Source organism: Aotus nancymaae, unplaced genomic scaffold (assembly GCF_030222135.1).
Source record: "Aotus nancymaae isolate 86718 unplaced genomic scaffold, 86718_ANA_hifiasm-v0.15.2.pri h1tg000018l, whole genome shotgun sequence".
Classification (NCBI taxonomy): Eukaryota; Metazoa; Chordata; class Mammalia; order Primates; family Aotidae; genus Aotus; species Aotus nancymaae.
This window is the reverse complement of record NW_026988430.1, coordinates 10,253,294-10,267,806: the sequence shown is the minus strand read 5'-3', so window position 1 is coordinate 10,267,806 and position 14,513 is coordinate 10,253,294. Positions and strand designations below refer to the sequence as shown.

Here is a 14,513-nt window from a genome sequence, read left to right as displayed (position 1 = left end):
CTTTAGCCCTTGCACCTGGTACTGTTTTATTTCTCACGTACTAGTTTATCTTTTAACTTTTTGCTTACTCTGCTTCTGTGAAAAAATTGCTTCAGCTAGTTTCCCCCCTCCCTTTTCAAACTAGGGTATAAAAAAACCCCTAACTCTTTTGGGCGTTAGCCACCTCTCAGTTGCCGGCTAAAATAAAGGACTCATAATTCAATCTCAGAGTGTGGCGCATTCCTTAACTCGCTCGGGTATAATACTTTGTCTCTACTAAAAATACAAAAATTAACCGAGCGTGGCGCCTGTAATCTTAGGCACTGGGGTGGGGGCTGAAGTGGGAGAATTGCTTGAACACACGGGAGGCGGAGGTTGCAGCAAGCCTAGAATACGCCACTGCACTCCAGCCTGGGCGATAGAGCCAGACCCAGTCTCAGAGAAAGAAAGGGCCAGGCGCAGTGGCTTACGCCTGTAATCCCAACACTTTGAAAGGCCGAGGCGGGGCAGATCAGGAGGTCAGGAGTTCAAGACCAGCCTGGCCAATATGGTGAAACCCCATCTCTACTAAAAATATAAAAATTAGCTGGGCATCGTAGCTCACGGCTGTAGTCCCAGCCACGCGGGAGGCTGAGGCAGAAATGGCTTGAACCCAGGAGGCAGAGGTTGCAGTGAGCAGAGATCGCGCCACTGCACTCCAGCCTGAGCTACAGAGCGAGACCTGTCTCAAATAAAAAGAAAAAAAAAAAGGCCATCCAAAAGTGAGAAGGAAAAACAAAGCTGGTTTATCTGGCTGTTTTGGAAAACTGTCATCTGGATAACGGGCTGTCTAACCCTGTAATTACGAGAAAAACCCAAGTTTTAAGAAATGAGTTGAAGAAGAGGAACTCTTCCTACAAGAGATGGGAGTTTATATATAAGACTCTTCCCTTTAAACGGATTGTACAGTGTGGTAGGACTAGGATAGGAAACTGGACGGCAAGGAGTCTTCTCTGTTAAAACATAAGAGAACCCCTAGCGTAAAGCCTCAAGCCTCCGGAGCATGTCGGCGGAACGGACTTAACCACGGAACCCCATATTCCCGGGTGCAGTTTTCCAGCCGGAGTCAGGGTCAGAGGTAGCCTTTCCTACTGCGCAGGCGCGATGCTACTTACCCATCAGGGAAGCAATGTGGCTGTTGTGCGTGTCAGCGGCGGTCCTGGCATGGGGCTTCCTCTGGGTTTGGGACTCCTCAGAACGAATGAAGAGTCGGGAGCAGGGTGGACTGCTGGGAGCCGAAAGCCGGACTCTCCTGGTCATAGCGCACCCTGACGATGAAGCCATGTTTTTTGCTCCCACAGTGCTAGGTTTGGCCCGCCTAAGGCACCGGGTGTACCTGCTCTGCTTCTCTGCAGGTAGGAGGCCACAGGAGGGGCGATGGGAGCCGGGACTGTGACGGGGATTTAGGTGCTAATCGAGCTCAGTCGCCTTCTTCACAAAGACTGTCCTCTAGGGAGCTAAGTGAATACACGGAAAGTCTTACCTCTGAACCCCTCACAGGCTGGGGACTGGAGCGGCCGGTTTATCAGGTGGGTTGGGGGACATTGGCAGCTCGCGTACTACGCAGGCAGGATTGAGGAGCAGAGAAACAGGTGCAGTTTATTACATTCAGTACCTGCATTTCCGTTGGGAACCGCGCTGTACTTGTTATTCTGTGGAACTTCTTTTTATTTGTAGAAGGAGCAAGAATATTGACCTTACTATAGTGTATGAAACAGAATCTATGCTGTATCATGCCTGCTCAATCCTTCATTTCTGATGATAGCAAAAGATCCTCCTGCTGCTTTTAAAATGCAACTTGTGCTAGTAAGATGCACGTGTCAAATTGAAGAATTAGACTTAGATGATTAGGTAGAAAATAATTTCGTAGGTAATTTTAGAGTTCAACTCCACCCAGCTTTCAGTGAGGGAACCTTTCAAATAATAGATTTTTGCTTACCATAGAAAAAAGATCAAATGACAAAGCAAATATTGACCATCATGCTCGAATATGGTGATAATTGAGCAGTTGTATAAATGAAGTAATTGAATTGTACACATACAATGGGTGAATTTTATGGTATGTAAAATTATACCTCAATAAAACTTTTTTAAAATTGCCCATGACCTCTTTTCCCATTTGCTTGTGTGTCTTTCCAATTCTTTTTCTATACAGCTTTTTCACAGAAATCACATTTTATAAAATTTTATATTATTTTTACTTAACATTACTTTTTCATTTACTTAGCAAATACTTATTAAACATTCATGTGCTAGGCCTTATTCTATGCCCTAGGGATACAAAAGTGAACACAAGCTAGATGAGAGCAGTGTCCTCATGAAGCGTAAAACATCTACCCATATTAATTAGATCTAAATATATAGCCTGTTAAATGGCTTCGTCAGGATAAACCTTAGTCATCCTTTATTGTTTGTATATTTAGAGGGTTTTTTCCTAGTTTATTGAAAAGAGCAGAGAACATCTTTGTGTATATTATTTCATTAGTATTAATCTCTAAAATTGGCTGTTTTAATGCTTTGCATTCAAAACACATTCCCGAAAACCATATACCAAGTCTTTTTTTTTTTTTTTTTTTTTTTGAGACAGAGTCTCGCTCTGTCACCCAGGCTGGAGTGCAGTGGCGTGATCTTAGCTCACTGCAGCCTCGGCCTCCCTGGTTCAAGCGATTTTCCTACCTCAGCCTCCTGAGTGCTGGGATTACAGGGATGCACCACCACGCCCAGATAATTTTTGTATTTTTAGAAGAGACAGGGTTTCACCATGTTGGTCAGGCTGCTCTGGAAATCCTGACTTCATGATCTGCCCACCTCAGAGAGAGGATTTCACCATGTTGGCCAGGCTGGTCTCAAACTCTTGACCTCTAGTAATCCACCCGCTTCGGCCTCCCAAAGTGCTGGGATTATAAGTGTGAGCCACCATACCTGGCCTACCCATTTACATTCTTACTGACACTAATGAGAGTATCCTTCTTAATATATTACTTTGTGTAGCATTGACTGATATTTTTTATAAATTTATTGATTTGTTTACTATCTTCTCTCTCCCCCAATTTTTTTTTTTTTTAAAGAGACAGGATTTCACCTTGTTGGCCAGGCTGGTCTCGAACTCCTGACCTAAAGCAGTCCACCTGCCTCGGCCTCCCAAAGTGCTGGGATTACAGGCATGAGCCACCGCGTCCGGCCCCCCATAATTTTTTATTACCAGTAAGAGTAAACCATTTTACATATTTATTGAGAATTTGAGTCCAAGCACTTTTCTTCTAAATTTATGCTCTGTTAAGGATATTAATTGCAAATATTTGCAAGTAATAGCACCATTTTTTCTTAGCTTTTAGGTTTGGTGGAGTTTTTTGTTGTTCCGGTTCACTGCAACCTCCACCTCCCAAGTTCAAGCAATTCTCCTACCTCAGCCTCCCAAGTAGCTGGGACTGGGAGCTGGCGCCTGTGCACCAGGTGCCGGTCTAATTTTTTATTTTTAGTAAAGCTGAGGTTTTGCCATGTTGGCCAGGCTGGTCTCAAACTCCTGACAAGTGACTGCCCACTTTGGCCTTCCAAAGTGCTGGGGTTACAAGTGTAAGCCACCACACCTGGCTAACTTTTAGTTGTATTTGTATTTTACATAACAACTGTAGAAGCCAAATTATAAGCAAGTTTGTTACAAGATCTTCAATGAGAACCCTAGATTTGCAAAATGCTATACATACAGCTCTTTAATAAACTTATCCTTATTTTCAATAGGTTCATAAAAATTTAGGACCAGAATTGAAAATTTTTTCAAATAAACAATATAGACTGGGCGAGGTGGTTCTCACCTGTGATCCCAACACTTTGAGAGACCGAGGCGGGTGGATCATGAAGTCAAGTGATTGAGACTATCCTGGCCAACATGGTGAAACCCTGTCTCTGCTAAAAAATAGAAAAATTACCTGGGCATGGGGTTGTGTGCCTATAGTCCCAGCTACTCAGGAAGCTGAGGCAGGAGAATCGCTTGAACCCGGGAGGTGAAGGATACAGTGAGCAGAGATGGTGCCATTGCACTCCAGCCTGGGTGACAAAGCAAGACTGCATCTCAAAAAAATATATATATGTGTATTTATATATACATATATATATAGAGAGAGAGAGCACACGCACATGGACTTGGCACTGAATGTTTTTATTGTCTTTTGTTTCCTCTGAATCCAACTTACCATTTTGTTTTTTCTTTTTTTTGAGACAGAGTTTTGCTCTTGTTACCCAGGCTGGAGTGCAATGGCACGATCTTGGCTCACCGCAACCTCTGCCTCCTGGGTTCAAGCAATTCTCCTGCCTCAGCCTCCCGAGTAGCTGGGACTACAGGCGTGCGCCACCATGCCCAGCTAATTTTTGTATTTTTTAGTAGGGACGAAGTTTCACCTTGTTGACCAGGATGGTCTCGATCTCTTGACCTCGTGATCCACCCGCCTCAGCCTCCCAAAGTGCTGGGATTACAGGCGTAAGCCACCGTGCCTGGCCCATTTTGTTTTTTCTTTTATGTTATTTATTCTTTATTCGGGTTTTGTTTGTTTATTTTTTTTTTAATTTTTTTTTTGATGCCGAGTCTCACCCTGTCACCCAGGTTAGAGTGCAGTGGCTCAATACTTGGCTCACTACAACCTCTGCCTCCTGGGTTCAAGGAGTTCTTCTGCCTCAGCCTCCTGAGTAGCTGGGATCACAGGTGCCCACCATCACACCAGGCAACTTTTTGTGTTTTTAGTAGAGACAGGGTTTTACCATGTTGGCCAAACTGGTCTCGAACTTCTGACCCTCAGGTGATCCACCTGCCTCGACTTCCCAAAGTGCTGGGACTATGGGTGTGAGCCACCGCACACAGCCTGTTTTTTTATTTTATAAAGATGGGATCTTGCTCTATCCTCTTGACTGCACTGCCAGCTCTCATATCAGGTGACAGAGCAAGACCCTGTCTTTATAAAATAAACAAAACATGAATAAATAACATACAAGAAAAAACAAAATGGTAAGTTGGATTCAGGGGAAATAATGAAAGACAATAAAAGTATTGAATGCCAACTGCATGCTCTATATTTTTTATTTGAAAAAAATTTCAATTATTGTCCCAAATTTTTATGAACATAATGAAAATAAGGATAAATATGAAATATAATATTTGTATTTATTTATTTATTTTTTGAGACGGAGTTTCGGTCGTTACCCAGGCTGGAGTGCAATGGCGTGATCTCGGCTCACCGCAACCTCCACCTCCTGGGTTCAAGCAGTTCTCCTGCCTCAGCCTCCTGAGTAGCTGGGATTACAGGCATGCGCCACTGTGCCCAGCTAATTTTTTGTATTTTTAGTAGAGACGGGGTTTCACCATGTTGACCAGGATGGTCTCGATCTCTTGACCTCGTGATCCACCCGCCTCGGCCTCCCAAAGTGCTGGGATTATAGGCGTGAGCCACCGCGCCCAGCCAATATGAAATATAAATAAAACTGGCCGGGCATGGTGGCTCACACCTGTAATCCAAGCACTTTGGAGGCCAAGGCGGGCGGATCACCTGAGGTCGGGAGTTCAAGACCAGCCTGACCAACATGGTGAAACCCCATCTTAGAAAAAAAAAGAAAATAAAAAAAGAAATATAAATAAAACTAAAATCTGGCCAGATCATATTTCCCTGCAGTCTCCAAGTCTTGGGCTCAAGTGATCCTCCCGCCTCAGCCTACCAACAGCTGAGACTACAGGCGTGTGCCAGCACACCCAACTTTTTTTTTTTTTTTTTTTTTTTTTTAGGCAGAATCTCACTCTATCACCCAGGCTGGAGTGCAGAGGTGAAATTTTGGCTCACTACAACCTCTGCCTCCCGAGTTCAAGCGATTCTCCTGCGTCAGCCTCCCAATTAGCTGGAACTACAGATGTGCGCCATCATGCCTGGCTAATTTTTGTATTTTTGGTGAGACAGATTTCACCATGTTGGCCAGACTGGCCTTGAACTCCTGACTTAAGGTGATCCACCCAGCTTGGCCTCCCAATGTGCTGGGATTGCAGCATGAGCCACCATGCCCAGCCTAAAATTACTTTTTAAATTCACAATTCATTCAAACATGTGTTGATTAAACATTCTCTATACTGCTGACATAACATTCTAATATGAAAAACAGGAAGCTAATAATTTGAAATATAATGAAAGCTATGATGTTTTGATGGAGAAAGACTATGGACCCAAAATGGAGAAAAGCATTAATTCTCTTTTCAGGGGTTTAGATTAAGGAAATCTTCTCCAAATTGGTTTTCTTTGGAGCTAGGCTTTAGAAATAGGAGTAGCTATATATAGGAAGCAAGCAGTAGTAAAGGCATCAGTAAATCTTGGATTCGCATGAATAATTCATTCTAACAAGATCTCCAGTTAAAGGGAAGAGAAGCAGCAGAGAAAAAAATAATACTATTTTTGTTATTGGTGACTCATTTCATCATGTCAGCAACTCTGTGAGGTAGGTACTATTGTTATTTCCATTATAGAAATATGGGAACTGAATCACAAAGTTTAAGTAACAACCAAAGTGGCCAGCTACAGTGTAAAGGAGCCAGGACCCTGTGGTTCTTATCTGTTCTAAAACCATTACACCCAATCTGCCTCTTACATTGCCTTGTATGCCTTGTCAGTTGATGAAATATCTAAACTGATTCCCAGTGTATGTTCCAAAGAACATTAGTTCATCCAGCTGCTATTTAAAAAAAAAAAAAAAAAGACCAGACGTGGTGGCTCACACCAGTAATCCCAGCACTTTGCGAGGCCAAGGCAGGTGGATCATGAGGTCAGGAGTTCGAGACCAGCCTGGCCAACAAGGTGAAACCCGTCGCTACAAAAAATACAAATATTAGTCGGTTGTGGTGGCACATGCCTGTAATCCCAGCTACTTGGGAGACAGGCAGAAGAATCACCTGAACCTGGGAAGCAGAGGTTGCAGTGAGCCAAAATTTTGCCTCTGCACTCCAGCAGGAGGATCACTTGAGCCCAAGACTTGGAGACCGCAGGGAACTATGATCCGGCCAGATTTTAGTTTTATTTATATTCCATATTACAACTATAGGAGTCAAATTATAAGCAAGTTTGTTTCAAGATCTTCAAGAGAAGCCTAGATTTTATTTGCAAAATATTATAGGTAGAGCTCTTTAATAAAGTTTATCCTTATTTTCATTAGGTTCATAAAAATTTGGGACTAGAATTGAAAATTTTTTCAAATAAAAATACAGAGCATGCAGTTGGCATTCAGTATTTTTATTGTCTTTTATTATTTCCTCTGAATCCAACTTACCATTTTGTTTTTTCTTGTATGTTATTTATTAATGTTTTGTTTATTTTATAAAGACAGGGTCTTACTCTGTCACCTGATATGAGAGCTGGTAGTACAGTCAAGAGGGGAAAGGCTCTAGACAGAGCAAGATCCCATCTTTATAAAATAAACAAACAGCTGTGCATGGTGGCTCACAGCTGTAATCCCAGCACTTTGGGAGGCTGAGGTAGGCAGATCACCTGAGGGTCAGAAGTTTGAGACCAGTTTGGCCAACATGGTGAAACCCTGTCTCTACTAAAAATAAAAAATACAAAAATTAGGCTGGCATGGTGGTGCATGCCTGTAATCCCAGCTACTTGGGAGGCTGAGGCAGGAGAATCACTTGTACCTGGTAGGTGAAGGTTGCAGTAAGCCGAGATCAACAAGAGCTTTTTCACCTTTATGTGATTTATTTTCTTTCTTTTTTTCTTTCTTTCTTTTTTCTTTCTTTCTTTTTCTTTCTTCCTTTCTCTCTTCCTTTCTCTCTCTCTCTCTTTTTCTTTCTTTCTCTTTCTTTTTTTGTAGAGATAGGTGTTGCTATATTCCCTGGGCTGGTCTTGAATTCCTGGCCTCAAACAATGTTCCTGCCTTCCAAAGTGCTGGGAGCTGGGATTATAGGCATGAGCCACCCCACCCAGCTTCTTACTGATACTTGTATTTTTTGAGACACAGGGTCTCACACTGTCACCCAGTCTGTAGTGCAGTGGTGTGATCATGGTTCACTATAGCCTCGAACTCCTGGGCTCAAGTGATCCTCCCACCTCAGCCTCCCAAGTAGGTGGGACTACAGGCATGCCCAGCTAATTTTTAAAAATTTTCTTTTGTAGAGACAGGGTCTCACTTGTTAACCAGGCTGGTTTTGAACTCCTGGCCTCAAGTGATCCTCCTGCCTCAGCCGTCCAAAGTGCTGGGAATACAGACATGAGCCACGTTGCCTGGCTTTGATTTTTTTTTAATATGAATCTATTACCTATTTAGAATAAATTAATTTTAAATTTTTTAAATAAAATAAAATTTTTACCTTCATAACTTGTGATGTTTACAAAATATTTTGTTTACAAAATATCTCTACTTTGTTTGCAGAATGTCTTTACTTTGTATTAAATGTGATTATGGTTGCTAGTTACGACTGAGAAGTATGTTATGGGAAGACTACTTAACATACAGTTGTGCATGAGCTTATACATAAACACAAACATAATGTAGTTCTACATATAGAAATTACATTAATTTTATTATTTTCTGTTTCCTAGAATAATGGTTTCAAAACTCTTTGGTCACATTTTCCTGTTGGTAAAAAATGGTGATCATATATTCCTATTAAATGTATATTTATTTACAATTTATTATAAGTACACAGACACCTTAACTAATGTGTACATTAAAAACATTAACAAAGGCCGGGCGCGGTGGCTCAAGCCTGTAATCCCAGCACTTTGGGAGGCCGAGGCGGGTGGATCACGAGGTCAAGAGATCGAGACCATCCTGGTCAACATGGTGAAACCCCGTCTCTACTAATACAAAAAATTAGCTGGGCACGGTGGCGCGTGCCTGTAATCCCAGCTACTCAGGAGGCTGAGGCAGGAGAATTGCCTGAACCCAGGAGGCGGAGGTTGCGGTGAGCCGAGATCGCGCCATTGCACTCCAGCCTGGGTATCAAGAGTGAAACTCCGTCTCAAAAAAAAAAAAAAAAAAAAAAAAAAACATTAACAAAAACTTACATTTTAAAAAACAAGGTAAACAAATTGGAGACAGCTGGGCAGGGTGGCTCACGCCTGTAATCCCAGTACTTCGGGAGGCTGAGGCAGGCAGATCACGAGGTTGGAAGTTCAAGACCAGCCTGACCAACATGGAGAAACCCCGTCTCTACTAAAAATACAAAAAATTAGCCAGGCATGGTGGCGCACGCCTGTAATCCCAGCTACTTGGGAGGCTGAATCACTTGAACCCAGGAGGTGGAGGTTGCAGTGAGTCAAGATGGCGCCATTGCACTCCAGCCTGGGCAACAAGAGGGAAATTCCATCTCAGGTACCTGTATCCCAGCTACTCAAGAGGCTAAGGCAAGAGAATTGCTTGAACCCAGGAGGTGGAGGTTGCAGCGAGCCAAGATCACACCACTGCACTCCAGCCTGGGCAACAACAGCAAAACTCTGCCTCAAAAAAAAGAAAGAAAATTAGGGGGAGACATTCTAATGCTTTTCCTCCACCACCCAAAAGATTATTTTGTGCATCCCAGGGTGCACCCATCTCACTTAAACATTGTTCTAGAATGTATCAGTTAGAGATGCTGAAGGATCTCAGACGTGTTCTGTTGAAGTGCCTACACGTTCACCAAACTTAATGAAAACAGTTAAAATGGTCCTTGACTTCAGCTTCCAGAACTGTTAGAAGTTCCTTAATTCACACACAAAGCAATAAAACTGGCCCCAATAAAACACATTAGCCTCAATCCTAAGCAGTTTTTGATAACCATAATCATAGGCTAATTTGCACAGCCTCTGAACTTAGCAATTGTGGCACTAATGTACATGAGACTATCACAAAAAATCAAGTAATCTAGGGAGAAAAAAATGGGAGATGGTATGTGTAGCAATTTTTTTTAAGTCATAAAATAGTTTCTGACTTAAAAAAATGTATAAAAAGATATGATAAGGACAATACAAAACTAAACCTGTTATCTGCAGTCTTTTTAGGATTAGTCTCTATTGGATATAGTGTAATGACTTTCCTATCCGGCTTCAAACCACTCAAAGCTAGCACTAGAAAGACCCTTGCCAAAGATGAAAGGTTTCACATGAGAGTTTTAGTAAACTTAGTAAAACTTAGTTTTACTAAGAGAAAAACTAAGGTAATCAGAACCTCTCTTTTTGTTCATAAGTGTCTACAGTGTGCTGCATATCAGGGATGATACAAAGTTAAATGAGACCATGACTTTTAAGATCAATGACATTTTTTTTTTTTAAACTGAGTCTCACTCTTGTCCCCCAGGCTGTAGTGCAGTGGCACAATCTCAGCTTACTGCAGCTTCCATCTCCTGGGTTCAAGTGATTCTTCTGCCTCAGGCTCCCAAGTAGCTGGGATTGCAGGCAGCCACCACAACACCCGGCTAATTTTTGTGTTTTTAGTAGAGATGGGTTTCACTATATCAGCCAGGCTGGTCTCGAACTCCTGACCTAAGGTGATCCACCTGCCTCAGCCTCCCGAAGTGTTGAAATTACAGGCATGAGCCACCAAGCCTGGCCAGTGACATTTAGAAATTAATAATCTGATCATGGAGAAAGTTTATACTTAGGAATAGAATACCAGAAATTATTGCTCTAGAAGAGGCCTTCTAGAGGAAATGTTTTGATGTGGATGATGAAGATGCATTGTAATTCAGGAAGAAAGGAAGGAGAAGAGGAGGATGACAAACATTAAAAAGGTCAGGGAGCCGGGCACGGTGGCTCATGCCTATAATCCCAGCACTTTGGGAGGCCAAGGTGGGTGGATCACGAGGTCAAGAGATCAAGACCATCCTGGTCAACATGGTGAAACCCCGTCTCTACTAAAAATACAAAAAATTAGCTGGGTATGGTGGCGCGTGCCTGTAATCCCAGCTACTCAGGAGGCTGAGGCAGAAGAATTGCCTGAACCCAGGAGGCAGAGGTTGTGGTGAGCCGAGATTGCGCCATTGCACTCCAGCCTGGGTAACAAGAGCGAAACTCCGTCTCAAAAAAAAAAAAAAGGTCAGGGAAAGAGAAAACCAACACAGTACCTAATTGGATCCTTTCATATGTATATATTAATGTAATCATACATATAATCATAATCTCCCAGAAAGCCATATGAAATAGCCATTATCAACCAGGCACCGTGGTTCATGCCTGTAATCCCAGCACTTTGGGAGGCTAAGGTGGGCGGATCACAAGGTCAGGAGTTTGAGACCAGCCTGGCCAATGCGGTGAAACCCCCGTCTCTACTAAAAATACAAAAATTAGCTGGGTGTGGTAGCGGGTGTCTGTAATCCCATCTACTGGGGAGATTGAGGCAGGAAAATCATTTGAACCTGGGAGGCAGCGATTGCAGTGAGCCAAAATCGTGCCACTGCACTCCAGCCTGAGCAACAGAGCAAGACTCATCTTGAAAAAAAAGAAATAGCCATTATCCCCACTTAACTGGTGAAAAAAGTGTGAATTAATAAAGTTAAGTAACTTGCACAAATCAGACATGCAGTTATTTGCTGGAGAGTTGAATTAAGAGGTGCATTAGCTGGATAGTTGCTAAAAATGAGTGCAACTTAGATGATACCAAAATGTCACTGGATTATTATTTGTAAGGATACAGAGGAGTTTTATTTACCAGAACTATTCGTTGGGAAAATAGTATATATGTTGGGAAAATAGAGAATATATAAGCTGTTTGGTGTGCCGGTGGAATCAAGGTCCCCTCGGGGTATGCTGGATAGCTGGCTGTGAAACTCTTCGAAAGAGGATGCTTTCCTAAATGGTATCTGCACATTTTCCTGTAATACTCAGGAGTACCAGCCTTTATTTTCTTTTTCTTTTTCTATATCAACAAGAATGAGCTTGGAAAGCCTCATCCTTAAATCAATGTTAAACAGTTATTTGAGGACTATCAGTGAAGAGGAGCCCCAGTTGTTCTGAGTACACGTACATGGGTTGATCCTAAATCTGCTTAACTTCAAAGTTAGTACCCTTGGTTGTATACCATGCTGCCTCTAACATGTGACTGAAATGCAGACAGACAGATAGGTAGATAGATACAGAGATGGGAAAAAATTGTGAATCGTGGTTCTAAAGATTGTGCTACTGGTAGTCTTCTCACAGGAGTATCTTGGTGTTATGTTTTCTTCAACTTTGTATCATAATCACACATTTTCAGGCAGCTTAAATCCTTTAGGGAACAAAAACAAGATAAGAATGAGTGAATAGATAGGTCTCCACTGTTAAAGAAATCTACCACTATATATTTGTTATCCTCAGGAAATTACTACAATCAAGGAGAGACTCGTAAGAAAGAACTTTTGCAGAGCTGTGATGTTTTGGGGATCCCACCCTCCAGTGTAATGATTATTGACAACAGGTAATATATTTTTTAACAATGTAGAAATTTATTGGCAATAAATATGCAGTGGTATACTCAAAAGACATCCAAAAAACTAATGTGAGTGGCTAAGAACATCTTGTATGAAAGTGTGGTGTGGTGGCTCACACCTGTAATCCCAGCACTTTGGGAAGCCCAGGCCGGTGGATTGCTTGAGGTCAGGGGTTTGAGACCAGCCTGACCAACATGGTGAAACCCTGTCTCTACTAAAAATACAAGAATTAGCTGGGTGTAGTGGAGCATGCCTGTAATCCCAGCTACTCAGGAGGCTGAGGCAGGAGAATCACTTGAACCTGAGAGGCAGAGGTTGCAGTGAGCCAAGATCGAGCCATTGCACTCCAGCCTGGGCGACAGAGTGAGACTCCATCTCAAAAAAAAAAAAAAAAAAACAAGGCTGGGCATGGTGGCTCATGCCTGTAATCCCAGACTTTGGGAGGCCAAGGCAAGTGGATCACGAGGTCAGGAGATCAAGACCATCCTGGGCAACATGGTGAAACTCCATCTCTACTAAAAATACAAAAAATTGGGCCAGGCGCGGTGGCTCACGCCTGTAATCCCAGCACTTTGGGAGGCCGAGGTGGGTGGATCACGAGGTCAGGAGATCGAGACCATCCTGGTCAACATGGTGAAACCCCGTCTCTACTAAAAATACAAAAAATCAGCTGGGCATGGTGGCACGTGCCTGTAATCCCAGCTACTCAGGAGGCTGAGGCAGAAGAATTGCCTGAACCCAGGAGGCGGAGGTTGCGGTGAGCCGAGATCGCGCCATTGCACTCCAGCCTGGGTAACAAAAGCGAAACTCAGTCTCAAAAAAAAAAAAAAAAAATTAACTGGGCATGGTGGCGCATTCCTGTAGTCCCAGCTACTTGGGAGGCTGAGGCAGGAGAATTGCTTGAACCCAGGAGGCAGAGTTTTCAGTGAGCTGAGATCTCGCCACTGCACTGTACAACAGCCTGTGCAACAGTACTAGACTCCATCTAAAAAAAAAAAAAAGAAAGAAAAAGAAAGAGGCTGGGTGTGGTGGCTCATGCCTGTAATCCCAGAACTTTGGGAGGCCAAGGCAGGTGGATCACGAGATCAGGAGTTCGAGACCAGCTTGGCCAACATGGTGAAACCTCTTCTCTACTAAAAATGCAAAAACTTAGCCAGGTGTGGTACTGGGCATCTGTAATCTCAGCTACTTGGGAGGCTGAGGCAAGAGAATCACTTGATTATAGGAGGCAGCAGTTGCAATAAGACAAGATTACGCCATTGCACTCTAGCCCTGGCGATAGTGCAAGACTCTGTCTCAAAAAAAAAAAAGAAAAAGAAAAGTCTACATAAAATAACTTCACATTTGTTTTTAAGTGACAGCGTAATTGAAATAAATTTTTTAACTTCTGTTCGGATTTTTTTTCCTGACATGGCTACTTCTCTTTACATCTATAGCTTTAAAAAAGTTTTATTATGGCCGGGCGCAGTGGCTCACGCCTGTAATCCCAGTACTGTAGGAGGCTGAGGCAGGTAGATCACGAGGTCAAGAGATGGAGAACATCCTGGCCAACCTGGTGAAACCCCATCTCTACTAAACATACAAAAATTAACCGGGCGTGGTGGTGGATGCCTGTAGTCCCAGCTACTTGGGAGGCTGAGGCAGGGGAATCGCTTGAACCTGGGAGGCGAAGGTTGCAGTGAGCCGAGATCATGCCACTGCGCTCCAGTCTAGCTACAGAGCAAGACTCCATCTCAAAAAAAAAAAAAAACAAGTTTGGAATTGGAACTTTTGTTTAAAAGGGAACAAAAAAAAAGAAAGAAAAAAAACAAGACAAAAAGTTTTCTTATAAATTCAAAAATACATTAAAGTATAAAGAACAATATAGCAAATCCCCATGTGCCTATTACCTAAACTCAATATTATCAAGATTTTGCTATACAGTGCTTGTTTCTTCATCTGTCCCTAACTTAACATCTTTTGTGTATATGAAGCCTTTTAAAAAAAAATACAGCCATCAGGTTTTTTACCCCTAGATAACCAGGTCTGTGTCTCTTAAGAAGATGGGACAGTTTTCATATAGCTACAGCCATTATCAGTACATTTAACCATA

At 42.5% G+C, this 14,513-nt stretch overlaps 1 protein-coding gene across 1 annotated transcript in view; it reads left to right on the top strand.

Moving 5' to 3' along the window:
• The first annotated feature begins 1,119 nt into the window (after positions 1-1,119).
• PIGL (phosphatidylinositol glycan anchor biosynthesis class L) overlaps positions 1,120-14,513 on the top strand; it is a 119,629-nt gene continuing 106,235 nt past the window's right edge. Inside the window, exons 1-2 of the mRNA XM_064378275.1 lie at positions 1,120-1,373; positions 12,309-12,408. Of these exons, the coding sequence (XP_064234345.1) occupies positions 1,148-1,373; positions 12,309-12,408 (326 nt within the window). The 5' untranslated portion in view covers positions 1,120-1,147. The remainder of the gene's footprint in view (positions 1,374-12,308; positions 12,409-14,513) is intronic.